The 24757-nt window shown below is 42.2% G+C and overlaps 1 protein-coding gene across 2 annotated transcripts in view; it reads right to left on the bottom strand.

Moving 5' to 3' along the window:
* PPP1R21 (protein phosphatase 1 regulatory subunit 21) overlaps nt 1-17915 on the bottom strand; it is a 72416-nt gene extending 54501 nt beyond the window's left edge. The window contains exons 1-3 of one of the 2 annotated variants that reach the window (XM_027555207.1): nt 17732-17915; nt 4937-5005; nt 1714-1860 (exon numbers count right to left, since the gene is read on the bottom strand). In XM_027555207.1, the coding sequence (XP_027411008.1) occupies nt 1714-1860; nt 4937-5005; nt 17732-17788 (273 nt within the window). In that variant the 5' untranslated portion in view covers nt 17789-17915. Of the gene's footprint in view, nt 1-1713; nt 1861-4936; nt 5006-17408; nt 17682-17731 lie in introns of those variants that run through there. The other variant, XM_027555209.1, reaches the window with a different exon arrangement.
* Between the last annotated feature and the right edge of the window lie 6842 nt (nt 17916-24757).

Genomic DNA, 24757 nt, shown 5'->3' with positions numbered 1-24757 from the left:
TCCTGACAACAAACCTGAAAGTCTTTCCCACAACTGAGGCTGCAAGGCTAAAAAACTTGCCTAAGGTCATAGACCTACAAATGGAAGACAAAGAATTCAAATCTGGGCTCAGCTCCAAAGTCTGCACTCTTTCCTCCCCACACACTGCTTCAGAGTTACTGTGAACCTTCTTCCCTCCAACCATTTGTCATCATTGCCTCAGTCCACACATTTTTGGGGTGCTGTCCAAGACTTTTAAAGACTCAGTCCCTAGCTTCTGCCCTTGAAAAAAGAAGCAACTTCTTAACCACAGTATGATCAAAAGTATCAGATCATCCATCTTAGATCAATCAGAATCTCACCTCACTATATAAAACCAGAAGGGAAAGAAATTTATATTTACACCTGGGGACTTAAAGAGAAACATTGTGTTTAAAGGTAAAGCTTAGCACACTCCAGTATCGGGCATGACCTGAAGTCGAAGCAGGAGGGGTGGGTAGGTGACCTCCATGGAGCTTCATGTAGTGAAGAGAATGAGTAAGACGAGCATCAGACAGAAGAGTAAAAGCCAAGAGACTGAAAAAACACAGACCACCAGGGCACTACTCATTCCTCCTGCTCTGATCCACTGTTCGACCAGGGTCCCATCAGGCCTTTGCCTCCTTCCTGAGTAGGCCAGAGATATCAACTGAACAGCCTTCCCACAGCAGTGTCCCACTCCAGGTGGCCAGGCAGGAGTACCAGACCAGTGTTTTCTCCTGGGATATTGACACAGCAGCCAAGTTTATTGGCTTTGGGGCTGCCACGGTTGGTGTGGCTGGCTCAGGGCTGGCACTGGAGCACTGTTTGGCAGCTTGATCATTGGCTATGCCAGGAACCCATCTCTGAAGCAGCAGCTCTTCTCCTAGGCTCTTTTGGGCTTTGCCTTGTCTGAGGCTGTGGAGCTCCTCTGTTTAACGGTTGCCTTTCTCATCATCTTTGCCATGTGAACCTCCACGGAGGTCACCTACCCATCCCTGCTGCTCCAGGCCATGCCTGGTGGTGGAATGTGCTAAACTTTACCATTAAACACAATGTTTCTCTAAAATAACAAACAAACAAACAAACAAAACACACACAAACTGAACTCCTAACAATAAAAACAAAGAAAATACATCTGCAGCAAACTTATAAGCCTCATGTATGAGTACTTCAACTGCCACTTCCATAGACAGTGCTTCATGTGGACAGCGCTTCTCATTCTATCTGCCCTACCTTGAGTTAAATGGCAGCTTAGTATAACTAAAAAAAAACAGTAATTTTGACCAATGTGAGATATACTATTCATTTTTCTTAGCCACTAAATCAACTATGTGCATGCTGATTTCTCATAAACTCTTGAAAACTCATTTCCATGTGAAAATGGCTCTAATGCTCCACGGTCCATGGGATTTTCCAGGCAAGAATACTGGAGTGGGCTGCCATTTCCTTCTCCAGGGGATCTTCCCAACCCAGGGATCGAACCCGGGTCTCCTGCATTGCAGACAGATGCTTTACCATCTGAACCACTAGGGAAGCCCAATAAATACTTAGTATACATTAATAATAAATGTTTGCTTTCTGGACCCAATAAGCAGGTGTAATAAACAGACCTTTAGAGTATTTGGAGGCGAGGTCTTCTGCTAAAACCAGGGTGGCCTGGAGATGTCGGCACCTAATGGCAAGGTCCCCCTACCTTGTTTTGACTTGACCTACCTTGTTTTTCTTGCCTCGGGGTTCACTTAGAGCCAGTTCATCTTGAAGGAGCTCGACCCTTTTGGCAAGCTGCAGATTTCGGAATGTCAAACTGTCCATTTCCTGCTGCAGTTTCCTCAGTGATTGATCCTTCATTTTCAGCTGTTCCTACATCAATGTGAAAACAGACCATTCCTTGTAATTTAGTCTTAACATTTAAAAATAATGAAAAAAAATTTTTTTGTTTCACCAAAATATAATCAAAACCTCTTTCTTTAAGGAATTAAAGTTATATGTTTATCATTCTAGTTCCTATGTTTTTTTTAGCTCTGTTTGGTGACAATTTCATTTTCTGGTCCAATCAAGCAAACTTAAAAATAAAGCTAAAGAGTCTACTACTGAAGTAACATTGATCAACTTAAATATCCACAACAACAACTTAAATATCCACAACAACACGCTTTTATATAATGTTGTTATTCATGTGTTTGGTGGTGAGGAGTCACAAAGTCTGAGGCTACAATTTTATAAATTTGAAATTTTAATGAGAACCTCAGACTCACTGATGATGCCCTTCAGGTAAGAAAGAATGGAAGAAATATATTTGTATTCACTTTTTCCTATAAATCCTCCTTGAATTTAAGTCAGTCAAAATGAAGTCTTTTCAATACTCTTTAACTTTAAATTATTCTGATCTGTCAAAGACAAAAATCAAATCAAACAAAAAATCTTTGTTATTATCCTAACAAAGAATATTCTCAGTTCACTTTAAAGCGAAAATAGGAACAAAATCTAAAATGTAAACAACACGTCTTCTACTGACCACGCTGTACTGTGTATATCACAACAAGGTAAGAAAATGGGAAACGAGAAATATTTAGTTTCACTCTATTTTTAAAAATAATATTATTCTAACTATATTTTCCTTATGACATTCTGGTAACTTTGTGTTCACTCGTAATCAAACACAAACGGCTATACACTACCATAAACTGAAAGATCTGTACATTTACTTTACCTTCATTGAGAAACCACTATAAAGCTAAGAGAGGTCAAGTTTTAATGAACAGGGGATTTTTTTAATTGGAGGATAATTGCTTTACAATGTTGTGGTGGTCTCTGCCATACATCAACTGAATCAGTCATAAGTGCATATATATCCCGTCCCCCTTAAGCCTCCCTCTCCCACTCCATTCCCGGCTCCCGGTTGTCAGTAGAGCACCAGGCTGGGCTCCCTGTGTTTTAGAGCAGCTTCCTGCTAGTTACCTATTCTACACGTGATAGTGTATATATATGTCAATGCTACTTTCCCAATTTTGAATAGTGGATTTTGAAACAGCAACCTAAAAACGAGAGCCTAGTTCTGCAATCTGCTGACATTATTTGCATGTTGAGGGCATAGCTAGAGGGGTAGAATATGTTTCCATTAAAGAGAAAAAAAATTTCCTTTTTTATTTTTTGTTTACTAAGTCCTTAATGTTTGCTTGAAGTTCAATGGTAAACATAGGCCCAGCCCATGTCCAAATTATTTTATATTTCAATTTAAGGAAACTCAAATCAATAAATGCTCATTGCATCTAATAACTCACTGAAGATACAAATCTAATATAATCAAAATGCTGACTGCAATGCACAGTTCAATTAAAAGTAATCTCTTTACATCCTTATAATTAATTAATCACTAGGTGACTAATATTCCCCATTAACCAATCATTGATTTCGGAAGACATCCATCCCAATCTCTCTATAAATCCTAGTTCCTGCAATGACAGTGATGACAGTGGCATGTGCCCGCACAGGGTCGTTGGGAAAACTGAGAACACGGGTGCAAGGTGCTGAGTGCAATGCCTGCCTGACACACGGCGAGCATTCAGTGAGAGGGCCTGCTGTCACCATCACCACCACAGCTGCTACCAGCATTAATCAGACACAATCAGCCACAGGAGGGTGTGAAACACCAGTGCGGGCGACTAAGATGAGTTCGGAAATACTTTCTCCAGGGGTAGGTTTTAGACATCATAAGGAAATAGATAATGATCAATTTCTTCAGTGATTTAAACAAAACAGTAACTTAGCTAACAAATTCTGACTATTTATCATCTCAGCTTAAGTGCAGAGAGCGTAGGGTAAGGTACTCTGACCCATCTCAGCCCCGAGTCTGTGCAACAACACCCAAGGAGGGAGCTCTCCTCAAGAGACAGAGGGGACTAGAGAAGGGTCCAACACTAGCCAAGTGAAAGGACGCATCTCACGATCCTGGTGACTGTTCGTGTGTCACTGGTCGTGGGCTACTCCAGAAAGACAGAAAAGTAAAGGGACTCCTAAGCCCTTTTTTCTGAAGAGGGAGCAAGGGAGGCAGTGAAAGAATGAGGCAGGCAGTGTATTTTACTGAAACTTGGCCAAGAAGGAATCCATATCCTAGAATCAATTTATCCAATTAAGAATATCACTAAGCAGTATCTGTGCCTCCCTGGTGGCTCAGATGGTAAAGAATTTCCCTGTAATGTGGGAGATCTAGGTTTGATCCCTGGGTCGGAAAGATTCCCCTGGAGAAGGGAACTGTAACCCACTCCAGTATTCTTGCCTGGAGAATCCCATGGACAGAGGAGTGTGGCAGGCTATATAGTCCCTGCGGTCACAAAGAGCTGGCCATGACTGAACAACTAACACTTTCAAGCAGTATTTATTACATGTCTGCTAAAATGAGGTAGAAACAAATTCTTCTTCTCCCATCATATTTCTCCTCTCAGTTAAAGGTGCTGATGGATCACTCAGTCATCATTAACACAGGTTATTACTATTAAACAGCTCAACCCAAAGCAAGATTAATGCACTAAATGATTCACACTTTCAGACCCATTTATCAGGGGACAATCTGCTGAATGCTAGGGATATAAACATGAGTATGACCCAGTCCCTGCAGAGTGCTGTCAGATCAAGCCAGATAAGAAGCCCCATTTGTCCTGATGAGTTTAGCTATGAAAGAAGCTGGGTATGAGAGAAATGCATTAGATGCAGTCCCATAAGACATTTTTGTAATCTCCAGCTAAGAAGTCAAAGCACATCACATTCATACCTAAATGAGTAAGAAAGTTAAACACACACAAAAAAATTCGATTACCCTCCCCTATCCCTAGTGAATCAGTGTCAGAGTTGGGAATTTAACCCACAAAATGGGCTGAATCCCCTGCTGTAAGCTTCACTAAACACTAATCTAACTCTCACAACACAAACAGTAGCCTACCTTCAAAGCAGCAGAATTCGCTTGTTCATCCACGACACCTTTCTTCAAGACCTGATTCTGAGCCCGAAGCTGAAAACAGAGGAAGTAATAATTAATTTTTAATATAAAGCAACCACTTACAGCAAGGAAATCACTTACCATCACTTTATAGGAATCTGTACACTGAGTAACTATCAGCTCACATACAAATGAGCCCTCAAGAGGAAAGCAGAGACAACCAGCGTGCCATTCTACAAATAAAGACATAGAGGCTGAGCTGCCCAATGACATAAAACTAAACAATGCAAAATTAAGACTAAAATCCAGGTCTCTTGACCTCCCATGTACATGGTTCTTTCCATGAAACCAATCACCTCCCTAAATAAAAACTATACAATAAAAAATATATATATACAATATACAATAGGGTATTAAGTATGCCATTTTCCTTATAACTCTGACATACCATTCACCTGTAAAATACATACAACTGGACTAAGTATGGAATAAGAATTCTACAGAGAACCAAACTATAGGGCATCAACACACCCAGCAGGATACTGTGCCTAATATTAGCCATGCAACTATCACTCACTTCAGCCTCAGGAAGGGAGGACTTACAATCAGGCATCAGCAGAAGCAGTGTACAAAAGCAACTGAGAAGCAAGTTTAATTCAGAAATTAATAACAATAGCAGCTAGCATTTGAATGCTCATTCCTAAATACTTTACATGTAATGTACTACCTCATCAATCCTCACAACCCGATGAAACAGGTGCTATAATTACCACCACTTCACAAGTGAGCAAACTAAGGTACAGAGAAGGTAAGTGGCAATGCTGAGAATCAGACTCCAGTAGTTCTGACTCCAGGCATAATGCCGTTTAGACAATACTGGCTATTGTTTTATAAAGCTAAATATAAATGAGAACAGTAGTAGGCTGGTGAGATGGAAGAAGTTTTGGGGGAGGCAGGACTTGGGTTTCTTTTGTAGTTAACTTTTTTAAGTTGGGGTCGATCTTTATCTTAAAATATACAAAGCAAAATTATACAGCTTGATGAATTTTTATTCATGGTTACATCTGTATCACCATCACCAGCAGGGATTTGAAAGATAAATCTTCTGCAGCAATCCCCTTCTGCAATTATCAACAAGCACAACACAGAGCACGTGCGTACAAATACACCAGCGCAGCATAGCTGACACCAAAGGGTTACACACACACAGTCTCAGGACTCAGTATAAAGACCATGAAAGACCAGGTTCTTCTCTGAGAAACTAAATGAATGGGGTGATTTTATCCATGAGCTTAAAAAAAATATATCTATTTCTAATTCTGTGCAGCTCACATCTCTGTCTTGAAAACAGAAATGACCCTTTTCTGTGCCAAAAGAATAGGAATATTTGAATGCTAAACTTTAAACTGAGCATTTGACACTCAAGGGAAAACTGAGCTAAGATTCTAAGAAAAACAGGAACACTGCAGGATATACAGTTTGAGCAAGACAGACTAAAAAGATGAGCTGCTTCTGTTTTTAGAAAGTTAGAGATCAGGGTTCACTACCACAAAAGAAGATCCAAATTTTGCTCTGTCTCGTCCTAGACAATATAAACTAGAGATACTCACTTAATCTTTTGTTATATGGACTACAAAGTGGGGCAATACACCTACCCTATCTTCATTCTTCTGAGGTTGTCGTGAGAATCAGATAAGAAAAGATATGTCAAAGCACTTTCTAAATGATAACATGCTCCACAAATAGTAACAGAGCTCTTATTAAGAGAGTAGAATCAAAGGGACAACAGATACACTTCTAGTTTGCCATATGACCAGGAGCTAACTGTGGTTCAGATCATCAGATCCTGAAAGAAGATGCTGTTAAAGTGCTGCACTCAATACGCCAACAAATTTGGAAAACTCAGCAGTGGCCACAGGACTGGAAAAGGTCTGTTTTCATTCCAATCCCAAAGAAAGGCAATGCCAAAGAATGTTCCAACTACAGCACAATTGTACTCATTTCACATGCTAGCCAGGTAATGCTCAAAATCTTTCAAGCTAGGCTTCAATAGTACATGAACCAATAACTTCTAGATGTACAACAAGGATTTAGACAATGCAGAGGAACCAGAGATCAAATTGCCAACAACTGTTGCACCATAGAAAAAGCAAGAGAATTTAAAAAAAAAATCTACTTCTGCTTCATTGACTATGCTAAAACCTTTGACTGTGTGGATTACAATGAACTGTGGAAAATTCTTAGAGATGAAATTAACAGACCATGTTACCTGCCTCCTGAGAAACCTGTATTGCAGGTCAAGAAGCAACAGCTAGAACCAGACATGGAACAACAGACTGGTTCAAAACTGGGAAAGGAGTACGTCAAGGCTATATATATTTAACTTATATGCAGAGTACATCATCATAGGCCTTCCCTTGTAGATTAGTCTGTAAAGAATCTGCCTGCAATGCAGGAGACCAAGGTTTGATTCCTGGGTCAGGAAGATTCCTCTGGAGAAGGAACTGGCAACCTACTCCAGCATTCTTGCCTGGAGAATCCCCTTGGACAGAGGAGCATGGCAGGCTACAGTGCATGGGGTTGCAAGAGTTGTACAAGATTTAGTGATTAAACCTCCACATCATGCAAAATGCCAGGCTGGATGAAGCCCAAGCTGCAATCAAGATTGCCAGAAATATCAATAACCTCAGATATGAAGATGATACCGCCCTAATGGCAGAAAGCAAAAAGAAACTAAAGAGCCTCTTGATAAAGGTGAAAGAGGAGAGTGAAAATGCTGGCTTAAAACTCAACATTCCAAAAACTAAGATCATGACATCCAGTTCCATCACTTCAAGGCAAATTGATGGGGAAAAAGTGGAAACAGTAACAGACTTCATTTTCTTGGGCTCCAAAATCACTGTGGACAGTAACTCCAGCCATGAAATTAAAAGACACTTGCTCTTTAGAAGAGAAGCTATGACAAACCTAGACAGTGGACTAAAAAGCAGAGAAATCACTTTGCCTACAAAAGTCCATATAGTCATAGCTATGGTTTTTCCAGTAGTCACATATGGATGTGACAGTTGGACCATAAAGAAGGCTGAGTGCTGAAGAACTGATGCTTTCAAACTGTGGTGTTGGAGAAGACTTTTGACGGTCCCTTGGACAATAAAGAGATCAAACCAGTCCATCCTAAAGGAAATCAACCCTGCATATTCATTGGAAGGACTGATACTGAAGCTCTAATACTTTGGCCACCTGATGCGAAGAGCCAACTCACTGGAAAAGACTCTGATGCTGGGAAAGACTGAAGGCAGGAGAAGAGGGTGACAGAGAATGAGACGGTTGGTTGACATCATCAACTCAATGGACAAAGGTTTGAGCAAACTCTGGGAGATAGTGAAGGAAAGGGAAGTCTGGCGTGCTGCAGTCCGTGGAGTCACAAAGAACTAGACATGACTGAGTGACTAAACAAAACAAAGGGACTATGCTAATGATATAGGGGAGAAAGAAGTAAAAGAAATGGTCCCTATTTCAAAAAGTTTACAATTTAAAGGGAAGAGAAAAGATAATCATACAAGCATTTCCTGCTTAAAAAAATGTGGACATTAAATTTTCTAGAACAGGAGTTATCAAACTAAGGTCGTCGTGAAGTCACTCAGTCATGTCCGACTCTTCGTGACCCCATGGACTGTAGCCCACCAGGCTCCTCCATCCAAGGAATTTTCTAGGCAAGAGTACTGGAGTGGGTTGCCATTTCCTTCTCCAATCAAACTAAAGTACCTGGGCCAAACTGGACAGCTACCTATTTTAAAGTTTTGCAGGAACACAGCCAAACTCATTACTGATGAATTGTCTATGATTGCTTTTGAGTTATAGTGACAGAAATGAGTAGATACAATGGAAACCATATGGCCTCAAGCCTATCTGCTCTAGAAGTACAAAAGAGAGATTAAACCACTACTTTAGTACTGACTTCCAACACATGGTATACTACCCTTTAAGCAATCTCAATATATTTTTTGGATAACGTGTAACCTAGGTAACAGAATTCAATAAATATTTTCAAACTCATATAGCCAAAGGACAGCAGTATTACTTGAGGGTTTAGGTTTCATTTTGTACCCCCATTCTAACTTTGATCTATGATCATCTTCTTTGTGCGGTCTTTAGAACCTCTGACTGACTGCCTCAAAGACTAGGGATGAAGTCTGAAATTTGCTGAACTGATAATTTTCTGTAGGACCAGAACTGCAAACATTTTTAAAACAAGCAAACAGGAAAACCTCACCTGTAATTCCTAAGGCACACTTAGAAGCTATTTAAAGCAAACTGAACAGCCTACTTTGTCAAAAAAAGCAAAATTAAATTTTTCAAATCCCTACTGTTTGGAAGTTAATCTGATCATAAAGAAAAATGATTTTGATTTTCCTTTGGAAAATACTGTTGGCTGAATTGATAACAATTCAAACACAGTGTTCCAATGGTACCACTCAACAGAAAAATGCAGCTTTTAGAAATATTTATCTAAAATCCCCTTCTACTATTTGGTAGGTAGAAAAGGATGAGTTCGGCCGAGCTCTCCACTGCCTTGTTAATTACACTTGGCATTTAGCATCTTCCTGCATTTCAGCCACTGTCACATCTCTGCATTACTGACCAGCATTTTGTCAAATGCAGATACTGCTATAACCAGTCTGGTCTTTCAGAATCTTATCTTTCTCCTCACCAGCATTCACCACAGTGGGAAGGCAAATGCAGTGTTTGTCTTAGAAACAGTTACAGGTGGTCACTAATGCCTCTAGGAGACGAGTGTGGAGACTCCAGTGGACGTGGACGTAACTGAGAAACAACTGCCCTGAAGTCTCCATTAGGACAAGGAAATTCTCCAGGAGATGATACAGCCTATTTCCAGCAGCTGTGCCATGCACTACTGTTCCATTCAGTAGAGAAACAGTCCTCTGAATCCCAACTCAGAAACCCTCCTGGTCTTTTCAAACTCATTTTTCATGGTCTTGTGATCTTCTGACTAGCTTTACCTTGACTCAAAAACACAGCATTTTCTCATGTTGACCAACCAAACCCCAACTGTTCTTCTAGAACCTACTTTCTACTCTGATCCTACTTCCAAAAATTTTTCCCAATCATTCTCTATAGTGCCCCTATAGAGACAGAGACAATGCCCTCAGAGACAATGCCCTCAGTTTCCTGGGCACTTACTAGTAACAGGACATCACTTATAAAAGTATTCAGTCTTTATAGTACATTTTACATTCACTAATTTATGTATGATTTCTACACTCATGTCCCATCTGCCAATTAAACTATCCTTCACAGTAGAAACTACAGTATAATCCCTTATATCTCCTGCCTACAATGAAAGATCAATAATATGGACAGAGAAAGCATTTGATAAATGTTTAATTATCACATTAAATGCTATAAAGCAGGGGTCCCCAACCCCCAGGCCACCTTCCACAACTGATAACTGGCCTGTTAGGAACCAGGCCTGAAGAAGGCAATGGCACCCCACTCCAGTACTCTTGCCTGGAAAATCCCATGGACGCAGGAGCCTGGTAGGCTGCAGTCCATGGGGTCGCTAAGAGTCGGACACAACTGAGCGACTTTACTTTCACTTTTCACTTTCACGCATTGGAGAAGGAAATGGCAACCCACTCCAGTGTTCTTGCCTGGAGAATCCCAGGGACAGGGAGCCTGATGGGCTGCCGTCTCTGGGGTCGCACAGAGTCGAACACGACTGAAGCGATTTAGCAGCAGCAGCAGCAGCAGGAACCAGGCCACACAGCAGGGAGTGAGCTGCATGCGAGGGAGTGAAGTTGTGGGTATATTTACAGCTGTTGCCCATTGCCCTCCCAACACCCCCAGATGGGACCATCTAGTTGTAGGAAAACAAGTTCTGGGCTCCCACTGATTCTGCATTACGGTGAGCTATATAATTACTTCATTATATATCACAATGTAATAATAATAGAAACAAAGTGCACAATAGATGTAATATGCTTGAATCATCCTGAGACCACCCCTCCCCTCTGCCAGTCTGTGGAAAACCTGTCTTCCACAAAATTGATCCCTGGTACCAAAAAGGTTGAGGACCACTAATGTAACTATAAGGTGTCTAAATGTAACCCTTCGTAGGGACTTTCCTGGTGGCTCAGTGGTCAAGAACCTACCCACTAGTGCAGGAGACACAGGTTCAAACCCTGGTCAAGGAACTAAGATCCCGCATGCCATGGGGGCAACTAAGCCATGGGTGCTGCAATTAGAGAGAAGCCCTCATGCTGCAAGAAGAGCCTGCATGCTGCAACTAAGACCCAACACAGCCAAAAATAAACAATAAATGCAATGCATTCTACAAGAGACCATCATTACTTCAACAGTCCCTCTTTAAAGCCCTTCTCCAAATGATTTGAACCTCATAGTCCTACTGGACACCCAGCACCTTCAAAAGTCCTGAGCCTACCTCTCTGACAACCAGTGCACGGACTACTCTGTGTGACTCTGCTTCTGGATCAGCCCGGCTTCAGTCAGACTTACCACAAAGCTGTTTCTCCAGGGACACAGAGAGTGGGGTGAGTCACCTACGATCTCTCTCATGCCGCTCTGCCAATGTGTGGTAGAATAACTGGCCCAAGATTAGAGATTTACTATGTTCTATCACAAACTACTAGAAGAGTTTGTGGGGAAAGAGGTGAATAGCTTATATGCTATTTCTCATTTAATCCTCAGCAAGACTGTGTTCACTCTTACATAACTGCTTCCATACAATGGGCCTTCTGACGTTTATGTATGTTTTCGTGCGTGCTCAGTCCAGCTCTTTGTGACCCCATGGACTATAGCCTGCCAGGCCTCTCTGTCCATGGAATTTTTCAGGCAAGAATACCGGAGTGGGTTGCCATTTCCTCCTCCGGGGGATCTCCCTGACCTAGGCATCAAACCTGCATTTCCTGCATTGGCAGGCAGGTTCTTTATCACAGTGCCATCTGGGAAGCCCTTATACATGTTTTACAACCCTATAAAACACATCTTTAGACATCTAGCTTTTCTCTATTACAAAATAATGTATGCAGCAGACAACCTGAAGCCCATTCCTAAGCCTCACCAAAAACCCTGATTTCAGAATACTTAAGTCACCAGCAGACCAGTTTCAGTGTCTCTAGCCTGGATGAGCCTTTAAAAAACTCCCAGTTGTAACATTTTAGGTATTCTACAGCTGTGGGAATACCACTCAGTCTTTCTCTCCACCTACTAACTTGCTCCTCGCCCTGGAAAAGCATAAAGTAACTGTGGGCTACATACTGTGTACTAAAGGTTGAGATCCTTTTGTCACTGAGTTGGGAAGAAAACCTCCTTTCAGACCTGCCTTCAAACAAAACTGTTTCTCTTGTCCCTACTGAATTTCCCTGCGTGTAGGGAAATTCAGTAGGACAAAACCCCCACCCCAACTCTGCAGTCTGCCTCATCAGTGACTGCTTGGCAATTCAGCTGAATTAAGAGTAGGATACCCCTTGACTCTCTAAGGCCTTGCTATTCAAAGTGTGGTCTAGGGACAGCTGTAGCAGGATCACCTGGGAGCAGAATCTAGGCCCCACCCCAGACCTACTGAACGAGAATCTGCAGTTTAACATGGCGCTTCCCTGATGGCTCAGATGGTAAAGAATCTGCCTGCAATGCAAGAGACCCAGGTTCAATCCCTGGGTCAGAAAGATTCCCTGGAGAAGGGCATGGCAACCCACAGCAGTATTCTTACCTGGAGGATTTCATGGACAGAGGAGCCTAGCGAGCTACAGTCCATGGAATGGCAAAGAATCAGACATGACTGAGTGACTACCCCTTTCACCTCTCAGGTGAGTCACACGGATATTTACGTTTGCGATGCCCTGATCTAGGGGGTAACCTAGCACAGTTCAGCAAGGTGGTCCATAGCCACATGTTCCTATTAAAACTTAAATTACTGGGACTTCCCTGGTGATCCAGTGGATGGAAATCCACCTTCCAGTGCAAGGGACATGGGTTCAATCCCTGGTTGGGGAACTGGGATCCCCCATGCCACAATTAGAGAAAAGCCTATGAGGTGCAAAGAGGAGCCTGCGTGCTGCAACTAAGATCTGATGCAATCAAAAATAAAATAAAAAATAAACTTAAATGACTTAAATAAAATCCAAAATTCAGTTCCTCAGCTGAGCTAGCCACGTCTCAAGTACTCAACAGCCCCACGTGCTAGTGGATGCCCTACCAGACAGCAAACATGCAGAACATTTTCATTCTCCTGGAAAGCTCCAGTGCACAGCACCTTTAGTAGTGAACCCAATACACTAGGGTAGAAAAACTGATACTCCATTTTACTTTAGTCCAGCTCCTGAGTCTTACTTCTTTTACAAGAGGAAGCAATCAGATTCAGCCAAGCTCTGCTGTCCGGTAAGCAAAACTGATCCTTTCCTAAAATGAGCACATCTAAGAGTACCAATCTAAAAAGTTTCCAAAGGCAATCTCCTTCATAACTACAAGAAGCATCAATTGCAAGGTAAACCGTTAGAGAAATAGGATCCAGCTTTCCCACTGGTTTTTACAGCTTTGAAAAGAGCTTTAAAAAGATTACCTTTATCTGAGCAAAAGCTACTAAACTGACACCATTTCTTGGTGGTTCTCAAACTCTGGTGTGCACGCAAATCACTGGAGAGGTTTGTTACAACACAGATTCCCAGGTCTGACCACCAGTTTCAGATTCAGTAAATCCAGGGTAGATGCACCCCATTCCCAACACTGATGCTGCTGATCCCAGGGCTACGCTTTGAACCACTGACCCAGGATACCACAAACAATGGAAAGATGGTTAGATTTGACACTTGTTTCCACACGGACATTGTGTCAGGCAAGAATGCAGAAGCCTGTGCAGAGAAAGCAGACTGAAATCAAATGGGTCAGGACTGTGTGCCCTCAGCCTCTTTTCCAGAAAGATACACACCAAGTAAGAAATGGTCTCTGGTTCTTAAGTCAACAGTGTAGTCAAAATGAGGCCCTGATTAACTCTCCCTCACATCTCAAAGAGGCAGCCTCCAACTATTACCTATTAACTTCATAAATCTCTGAAAACCAGCTTCTAACCCCTTCCCCGCCCCAAAACTGTTAAACCAGAAATTTTAAAAGCCTACAATGATTGCCTAATTGCCCAAACCACTAATGTCTTAACCTCCACTTTAACTGGCCTTTCCATACACTTTATGTTTTAGCAACCTGTCTGCCTCAGAAATTGTCATCTGCTTCAGCCTCCATGGTTCATCTTTTATCTAACGAAACTCTCAGTCTCTTTTAATGGAAGCTCCTCAGACTGATTTTGCTCTTTCTCAGGGGCAAAAAAGATTATGACAGAAGTTATAAAGGGAGAAATGGGCCCCTTCCTGGCACACAGACTGAGATCTGCATTAAATAAGAACAAGAAGATTCTGCAAGTGTCATTGGTTGAGGGATCATGCTTGCTGCTCTCTTGATATTTAGGCCTCCTTCTATAGCTTAAAAGGACATCATTTTTCTTTGTATCCTAAATAAGGAAAAAGGGAGACAAAACTGAAATTCAACATCAGCCCACAAACAAAGCTAACAAAAAGGTAAAATACCCCCTTCCATAGGCACAGGGCTGAAGGTAGCATGCACACTGCTTGCTGGGTCACTCACTTGAGTCTGACTCTTGTAACCCCATTGACTGCAGCTCACCAGGCTCCTCTGTCCATGGGATTCTCCAGGAAAGAATACTGGAGTGGGTAGCCATTCCCTTCTCCAGGGGAATCTTCCTGATGCAAGGATCAAACTGCATCTCCTGCATTGCAGGTGGATTCTTTACCCCTAAGTTAGTAGGCTTAGCTGGTAGCACAAATCTTATCTAGAAATTGCTTGGCACTAGAATCAACAGGGAACAAAAATCACATGAAATCTTTTGACCAATCCCTGTTCTCACATTCTGAAATTTCCATCACATGCAGTTAAAAGGATGAAAAATGGTCTGGCCCAACAGGGAGACAACTTCAAGGCTGGCAGACCCCCTACAGTACCCTTAGCATCTCCTACTGTCCCAGCCTTCCCACAGGTGTTCCCCAAAGAATCTACCTAAAGTGATTAACTCTCCAAGTTCAACTATCATGTTTAGGGGAATTATTTTAAAAGTTCTGGCCTTTGTCCTGACTTTCAGCCAGTCTGCCTCCACTAGAAATTTTTGACAATGACCCCAACATTACTTCAACCTACTATGTGAATCAGATGGCCTCAGCATGCCTTCCAACCATAATATTATGATTACATCTAACCTTCACTGCAAACTGGCGTGCCTTCTGACCCACCCTCCTCTGCCAGTTGGCAGCGGTGTTCTGTCAGAGCAGTCCATGCGTTAATTTCAGGGTCAACTCTCAGTCTTCCCTCATTCATCACGTCCCACAGAATGAATGAGACACAAGGATGAGTGCCCTGACACTTCCATCCATATTCTTCATAAGTTTGCAGCTGCGTGCAAAGCAGGCACTCAAAAAACAGATAAGCTAAACCATACTTGTCAACCATAATTCCTAAATTTAAGCCTTTTCCATCTAAACAGTCACAAATTTTATTTAATCCTATGTAACTCTCCCTGATACTATTCAAAAAGCCTGCAGTCTGGTCTCCTTTTCTCCAGTCTTTCCCCATTTCAGTCCATCTTCCTCATAGCTACCAGTTATCTTTCTAAAAGCAATGTCACTCTCCCATTTGAAAACCTTTAGTGTCTATTCCATTTATTCAAAATTCAAATTTCTTACTTGACATCCACAACTCTTCATGATCGGGTCCAAATTATCCCTCCAACCATACTTCACCACTCTCTGTCATGTATCTGACCGTGTCTTCATGTCAGCAGAGACTGTCTCCTTTGCCTGGAATACTACCATCCATCATTTCCTCCCTATCCGCTACTCCCCAGTCTGAGTAACTTCTACTCTTACCTGCCATTTCTTCTGTGCGCCCACTGGTCTAACACTTGTCGTCTTGTATTAATTTTATGTACAACATTTGAATATTCTATTAAAGGGTTCTCCTTAAGGTGGAACTCTGCCTCACTCAATGGGGCCTGGGACTGTTCACAGGTGGCATATAACTGTTTGCTAAACAAAAGAGCTTACATAGCCAAAAGAATAAAATCTTTTCAAAGTTTCCACTACTTTTGGGAGGCTGTTATTTCAGCAGTGTGGTCACTGCTCAAAATATTTCTGGAACTCTCTTCTGCCATTTGGAATTGCCTTCTGAGCTTGTTTACTATCTGGAAAAGAAAATCAATCCCCTTACTTTATACTCATGAAACATTTTCACCCCAAAATAGGAAAGCCAAGTGTCTGGACTGCCATCCTCTACCCACCACACTTCATCACATGGATTTGTTCCAAATAATTTCTGGACCTTTCAAACAAACAAAAAATGCCTTCAGAGAATAAAAACTTGCCATCGCTAACATCTTGCCAGAGGCTCTTAGAGACAAATTCAAATGGAAATGCAGAAGTTTTGCCAATGGTCGTGCTTAGATGCTCAGTCTGTCCTACTCTTTGCGACCCCTTGGGCTGTAGCCCACCAGGCTCCTCTGTCCATGGGGATTCTCCAGGGAAGAATACTGGAGTGGTTTGCCATGCCCTCCTCCAGGGGATCTTCCCAACCCAGGCCTCCCACTTTGCAGGTGGATTCTTTACCTTCTGAGCTACTGGGGAAGCTCTTGCCAATAGTAGCACCACTGGAATAACAGTATCTCAAAAGGCTTCCATGTGATTGTGAGGACTTAAATGTGTATGTTTAGGCACAGGTTTTATTTTTCACAAAACAATGCATTTCACCTTGGTGCATATCCGTTATATGAAATTTTTTAAAGCGTGTCTCAGTTTCTCCAAAGTAAAAAAGAGTCTAAGCTTCCCCATGCTCCCTTGAATGCCAAGATCACCGAAAACCAAGTTTAATGACTACTGAATCTATTTCCAAAGATGCAAGATTCTGCTTTTAGAACTTCATTAGAATATTCCTGAGGCAGAACCACACTACACAGAAAAGCAGCACCGCCCTTTTCCAAGAAAAGGGTCCCATCAGTTAAAAGACTGATGCCATAAATATGACAAAGGGAAAGGTCACTATTTTGCTTAATTCAACATGTTCTGAGCATCTTCTGGGTGCTCTGCCCCACTCCAGGTGACCCAAGAAAAAGAGAAAAGGACACAGCCCTAGCACTCCAGCTTTCAAAATCATTTTCAGACAACGTCTTTCCAAAGCACTGAATCCATTTGTAACCACCTATCTCTGGTGAAGTAGTTTACACGCATGACTCTATTCACACTTCAGATTTAATTGTGGGGGGTGGGGGGGAGGCAGATAAATCTCTTTATCCTCACATCATTCCTGTGGGAAAGGAGAAAGCTTGATCCTTCCCATCGCCGGGCTGGGAAAATTGAGGAAGCAGCAGGAAAGCGATGGTCCTCACCTTTCCCTGCCCCTCCCGACCAGCACCAGAGGCGGAAGCCAGGATTTCTGACATCCCTGTCCATGCCCGCTAGTTCAGTGAGAAGGAAGAATCAAACTCCTGCTCCTTCCCGCAGAAACGCACACCGACCAGACACCGCCCGGCCCCATCTCCTGGGAACTGCAGGTGGAAGCGCGGTAATGGTGGATACAGAAGGCGGAGGAGACAGGAGGGGCGCGCTCGCATGCCCCCTCCGCCTTCTCCCTCTGTCCCGACAAGTCGCTGCCAAGGCAACCCGAGGCCGCAGGACCGGGGACCCCCTACTCCCCGCATACGACGGGTACCTTAGAGTACTCCTGAGCCAGCTTCTGGTACTTCCCCTGCAACTCTGCCGAGGCCATGGCCTCCCCCGCCCTGTCCAGGCCAGACTGCCCAGGCCACTCAGCCCCACCCCCCGCCCCCAACCCCAGACACGCTGCCGGGTATGGCTCCACCAGCTCCTGCCCGCTCTGCCACCGCCGCCGCGCCTCCTCCTCCACTTCCGGGTTCTCCGGGTGAGAGGAAGGAGGAGTGGGGCCAGGGGTGGAGCGACCACCGTGGGCGGGGCGACGTCTGACATCACCGCCCCACCCTCCCGCGCCCGAGCACGTACGCGCGCAGAATCTCTGGCGCTCGTGGGCTCTGCCTCTGGAGGGGGCAAGGGGCGCCATCTTGACGCATGGTCCAAGATGGCGACCCAGAACAGGGAAGGACAGCATTAAAAGGGGAAGAAAATGATAAGAGCCCACAGAATGGGCGGGGGACGGCGGAGAGGGGCGGTGGTGCGAAGAATCGAGGACCGGAAGAAGAAACATTCTAAGCGCATCAAGAATTCTGGTCGAACACACTGTCCTCCCCCACTGGTTCCCATGGCAACTGTCTGTCGTTTGATGGTTACATCTTTCAGAAGGTGCTCGGAGAGAAAGACCTCTGTATTCCGCTACCTGCTATCCGGATATGGTAGCACCGGACATGGCCTGCATTATAAACTTTCCCCCAATTTTATAACGCGCGCTACTTCACCCTGTTCTGCTCCAGACAAACCTTTGTCTTATATTTTGACGTTGAGATGTCTTTGTGTCCATTCTCTACCCATTCCACCCGCCCAGCCCTGCCCCCACACTGGCACTGCATCAGAGCGTTTTCTCAGAGAATTGGGTAAAAAGCTTTTAGGAAATTTCAGGGAATGATCCCTGCCACGCAAGCAGATAGGGTGGACGTTAACGACATGTAACTGGACAATTGAAGCAAATAGTAGTCTGCCTGAAATACTTTATGCCGCTTTGCTCATTAAATATGTTTTGAGGACGTATTATATGTTAGATATTCTAAGCATTGCATTTATTGCAACATTGAAATGTTCATAGAGGAATAAATAATTTAGGATACTTGGTTGCCATAAATTACAGCACTGCAGTTTAACAAAACTAATAACCTAGATCTGTATATATCTGCATGAATCTCTATCAACATGACAAAACACTGTTTGTAAAAAGCAAATTGCAGTATACTACAGCATGAAAAGATACATTTGAAGAATATAAAGCAACATTTGTGCTGCTCATGGACACATGAACATGTACTAAAAATAGAGAAACAAGAACTGGAAGGATACACATCTAATTCTGGCTTGTGATTGCCTCTAGTGAGAAAACGAAGAAAGGGGAATGAAAAAGAACAAAGAAGCATAAATTTTATTTTTATTTAATTTTTTCAAGTGAATGTGACTGGAAGTTAACATTTATTATCCAGGTAATAGGAAAAGGGATGTTAGTTATATTGTTATTTTAGAACGTTTGATATTTTCCATGATTAAAAAAACACCTCCTATTTTCCTGTTTGACATTCGACTCTGAGTATGCCTGGAATTTTAAAGTGAAAGCATAAGCTGGTATATGCACTTTTCAGCCACTGTAATGTAAGGAAAGGATTACAAACTTTTAAAAATGTTGTTTATACTTTTCAGTTGACAGCCAAGCCCTACTATCCAGCAAACTTGCAGAATTTTTTAAATTATTATTATTAGTTTTCCATGGCACCACCAAGCGGCAGAATTAAATATTGTTAAGTGTATTTCTGTAGTTTGTACTGTAATGGAAGTTTCAATTATTTAAAAATAAAATGCTATTTCAGAACTAACATTCCAAAGAAAGAATATGCAACTTTGGTTAGAGAGCCTATGTACTGACCTGAGAAATTTATATTTCCACTGCTTAATCTAGCCGTTCTGTCAGTTGCAAAAAAATTGTTTTCAAATCCCGACTGCTAAATCGAGCACATTGCAGAATCTCTTCCTCAAAAGACACCATTAAGTGACTGAAAAGGCATTTGCAATATATATATCAAACAAAGGTGTCCCTTATCCAGATATATAAAGAGCTCTTACAAATCAATAAGAAAAAAGACCAGCAACCAGATAGAAAAATGAGCAAGGGACTTCCAACAGGCAATTCACAAAGGAAAATACACAAATGGGCCATTAAACGTGCAAAGGGGTGTTAAGTTTCATTAGCAACCAGGAGGAAGTGAAATTAAAACCACAGTGAAATGCCATACACACCCACACAAACGGCTAATATTTAAAAGATTGAGAAGAGTGAATGAGAATATAAAATGAGAAACTGTCATAACATATTGATGAGAGCCTTCCCTAGTGGTGCAATGGGTAGGAATCCACCTGCCAGTGCAGGGGACATGGGTTAGATCCCTTGTCTGGGAAGATCCCATATGCCATGAAGCAACTAATCCCATGTGCCAACTACTGAAGCCCATGGTCTAGGGCCTGTAAGCTGCAGCTACTGAGCCCACATGCTGCAGCTACTGCAGCTTTGAGCCTGTGCTGTACACTATGAGAAGCCACCACCACGACAAGATTACCCACCTCAACTAGAGGGCAGCCCCCACTCTCCACAACCAGGGAAAGCCCATGCGCAGCAATGAAGACCCAACACCCCCCAAAAATAAAATAAAAATTTAAATGTTGGTAGGAATATAACCTGGAAGAGACACTTAGGAAAGAGCTTGGTATTATCCACTCACCTGAAAAGATACATATTCAGGATCCAACAATTCTTCTCATGTATATACTCAAAACATGTGTGCATGTATTCACCAAGAATATTCATAGCAGTATTATTCATAATAGCCAAAAAAGCTTATCAATGAATAGTTACTAGAAATAATTGTATATTGGTATCATGGAATACTAAATAGCAATGAAAAAAAGCTGAACTACAACTACAATTAACTACTGGATGAATCTCAAAAAATAATACAGAACAAGAGAAACCAAATTTCCCCCAAAATATACTATATAACTTCATTTATATATCATTCAAAAATGGCAGAATTCAACTATAAGATTCAGGATGCATGCCTAAGTATTAAAACTAGAAAGAAAATTAAGAGTGATAGCCATAAAAGTCGGGAGCTTTACTGTTTTTGGGTGGAAGAGGATGATAAGTACTGGAAGAGGCCGTGAGATGGGCTTCAGGTAGTATTGGCAATGTTCTATTTATGTGTGATAGTTACAAAGGTGTTAACTTTGTGTTAATTCCTCATGAGGTACATTTTTTGTGTGTGCACCTTTTTTGTATGGGTGTTACATTTCACAATAACAAAATTTTAGAATTTTTCTGTTAACTCATATGCTTGCCAGTGATGGTTCTCAACTTCTAACCATGATATACTTGTAGGGAGTGGCATAAATGAAGATCACTTGGAATTACTACAAATATGCAAACACCGTGATGATTGTTAAAACATTTAACAGCATACTGTTTTAGAAATTTTTTTCAGTTGCAGGTGTCAGGAACTGACTCAAACTATCTTGGCTCCAAAGGAGTACTTTCCTAGAAGTATGTGTGGGTAGCTCAGAGAACAGCAGGAAGAAAACAGGAGCTGCAGAGCTCAAGTTCAGAGTTGTTGGCCATTAGTTCAGTGTTAGTGAATCAACAATATATATTAAGTAAGTTGCCTTTAAATAGAAACACACCGAAAACTAGGTTATATGTTGTTTGGTTGACAAAAGTGTGACCAGAGGCTGTCATGATCCTATCCCTGTGTTTTCCCTAGGAGCCGTGCTCTTCACTAATTCAGTGGATGTGATGATTTTATAGAGTACTACTCTGCAAATAAAGGGAATCAGTTATGTATACATTGAGAGCAGTGTGGAACTTCCTTTGGTCATATGGACAATGACCAGACTTGACACTGGGTTAGTTAGATGATATTGTCAGTCTCTGAGTAAACATCATTTCATGGTACAGTAGAGTCATGCGTTCTCTGTCCTTGCATACATCTGAAAATCAAGAACTTCCTTCAAGCTTCAAAGCTCCACCCATTCTGCTTCAAAACCTGCTATGCGCAGCAGCTCTTAGAGTGACACTGGGAGCTCAGCTACCCCCACTAGCACCTCCCCATACAGTCATTCCAAAAGCTAAGTAAAGATTTTCTCTGGCCTGGTTTCACATTCCTGTGGCCAGTCACCACACATAATTATTGAGGTAATGGACAACAAAGAGTGTTTATATGAGTGGACATAAGGAAAGGATTAAAGAAAGCAATTTATGAATCTTTTATGATGACGTATTGTCTTTGTTAATATTTATTATGTTAATCCAGTCAGAAAATGTATGTCATGCTACACAGGGAAATTTTAAAAAGTGGGGAGGGAATAAGAAAAGAAAAGAACTTTCCTTCTCAGGAGTCTTCCTGAGCAGTTAGCACCAAAGTTTGTATTTTGTAAAGAGTAATCAGTGAGGTGAAATCTGAAGATTTGTAACTTTGAGGAGCTCTACTAAAAATCAGAATTCTGGGCTTGAAATTTTGTAACTTTTTCATTTGACCAAACTCTTACGCTTTGCCTATTTCCGTCACAGCAAGAAAGAAGAATAACCGAATTAGCGCAGAGCCCTGACGCATCTTGCCCAAGTCACATGAAACACACTGACAGAGCAAAACTGGAACCAAGTCCTTCAACCTTCACTGCAGAATGTATTTTTGTCCCTTAGGTTAAGTGTCCACATGTAGGAAACCCTTAATATTTAGTTCAAATAAAGTGAATGAGTCCTAGATTAGGTGTCAGGATGCCAAAGGGTACGTCGTGTTCCTTGGTATTTATCTGGACTTGTACCTTCATAAAACAGATACCTTTAGAGCTGTCTAAAGGGAAGGGGTGGGGCTGGTCTACCCAGAGGTCTCTCACTTAACCCAAGGGCAAGGTCCAGGAGGTAGGGGATGTGCAGGTGGGAAGTAGTAACATTTTACTGCTCAGACCTCATGTCTCACACCCCTGTTCCACTCTGTGCTTTTGCTTCATAATTGTTTTTTTCCCTCTGGTTTTCTCTGTCGCCAGTCTTACTGGAGGAAATGGTCACATACAACATCCAGATTTATATACATTAACCTGTTAGGTTTTCTAAAGTTTATAACTTTATTCTATATGTATTTATGTAGCCTTGCATTTGTAGAAAGAAGACTGTTATTCACTATTTTCTTCCCAAGCCAATTCATTGTCCACTGTTTCTTACCTCCATTGCTACCAACTCTTGTCTAGATGCCTTAAAAAACCTTCCAACTGGTCACCCTTCTTCCATCCTTGCCCTGCTGAAATCTTTCCTCCACAGAGCATGCAGTGTGATATTCTGAAGCATAACATTCTTATTAAAACCTTCAAGAACCCACAGAGCACTGGGAACAAAGTCCATATTCCTTACCATGCTACTAAGGCTTTACATACTCTAGTTGCTGTGACCTCCCCACTTCATGTTCCAAAAGGGCAAATAGCCGAGTCTTGAGCCTTCCTAAGGTCTAGGTTCTAGAATTTGTACCTCACCGCTGCCACATCCTATTGATCAAAGCAAATCACATGGCCAGATCATCAGTCTGGTTGACTAGATTGAAGGGACTGGAGAAATACACACTGCCTCTTGATAGAAGGAGGAGGAAGGTCAATTGTAAAGAGTATGAACAAAGAGAAGCCTGATTCACTGAGGGCCTTATATTAGAACAATCTATGAAGGGATGGTGCTAAAGCTGAAACTCTAGTACTTTGGCCACCTCATGCGAAGAGTTGACTCATCGGAAAAGACTCTGATGCTGGGAGGGATTGGGGGAAGGAGGAGAAGGCAACGACAGAGGATGAGATGGCTGGATGGCATCACCAACTCGATGGACGTGAGTCTGAGTGAACTCCGGGAGTTGGTGATAGACAGGGAGGCCTGGTGTGCTGCAATTCATGGGGTTGCAAAGAGTCAGACACAACTGAGCGACTAAACTGACTGACTGACCACCCCTCACCTCGTATACTTTCTGTTCCTCAAAAACTTTATACCTGTTTTTTTTTCCAGTGGCACTCCAGAATTTCTCTGTAGGGAGAATTTAGAAGGCTAAATCTAGTTGGAATAGGAGACACGTAGAGATGAGTTTGGATAGTGAACCCACTGTACTTATTCAGGATGGTTCAAGGGAGCTAAACCCCAGATACCGCCAGCCCTTCCTTAGTGCTGCTGCTCATTATATTTAGCCTGGCCTTTCCCAGAACTGAGTACAGTTGCATCCTTCTCAACATTCAGGTGCTAGCCCACACACTGCCAATTAAGAGAGACATTTCTTGAGCACCTACTTAGATATTTCCCTTTCCCATCTCTCTCTGCTCTGTTTTATTGTCACCATAAAACTTATTGCCATTTGAAATTACCGGAGGCAAATTAGCAGCTTTCATGAAATCCTCCATGTATCTCACCTTTTAGGACTCTAAGCAACTTCTCCAGAAGGGTTTGGGGGCCCTGTCTATGCAGAACTAGTTGCAGACATAACATTCTAGGTTAGACAGAAAAATGGCCTCTCAAAGATATCCATGTTCTAGTCTTTGGCATTTATATTGTATGTATACATAAATTATACAGACAATTACATAAATTATATAAATTCAGTTACATAAATTAAGGTTACACATGAAATTAAGTTTGCTAATCAGCTTTCCAAAGAGAGAACCAAAGAGATGGGAGCATGAAAAGGAATCAGCCCAACGTTGCTGGCTTTGAGGATGGAGAAGGAGTCCACAAAGCCAAGGAATGCAGGTGGTCTCTAGAAGCTGGTGAAAGCAAGAAAAAGGATTCTCCCCTAGAGATCACAGCCTCCAAAAGGACCACAACCCTGCCAAGAGATTGTTTTTAGCTCAGTGAGACCCCTTTCTGACTAATAACCTCCAAAACTGTGAGATGACAAATTTCTGTTATTGTCAACCACTAAGTTTGGAGACGGAGAAGGCAATGGCACCCCACTCCAGTACTCTTGCCTAGAAAATCCCATGGACAGAGCAGCCTGGT

The sequence above is a fragment of the Bos indicus x Bos taurus genome, chromosome 11 (genome assembly GCF_003369695.1).
Source record: "Bos indicus x Bos taurus breed Angus x Brahman F1 hybrid chromosome 11, Bos_hybrid_MaternalHap_v2.0, whole genome shotgun sequence".
Classification (NCBI taxonomy): Eukaryota; Metazoa; Chordata; class Mammalia; order Artiodactyla; family Bovidae; genus Bos; species Bos indicus x Bos taurus.
This window is presented reverse-complemented; position numbering and strand designations above follow the sequence as displayed.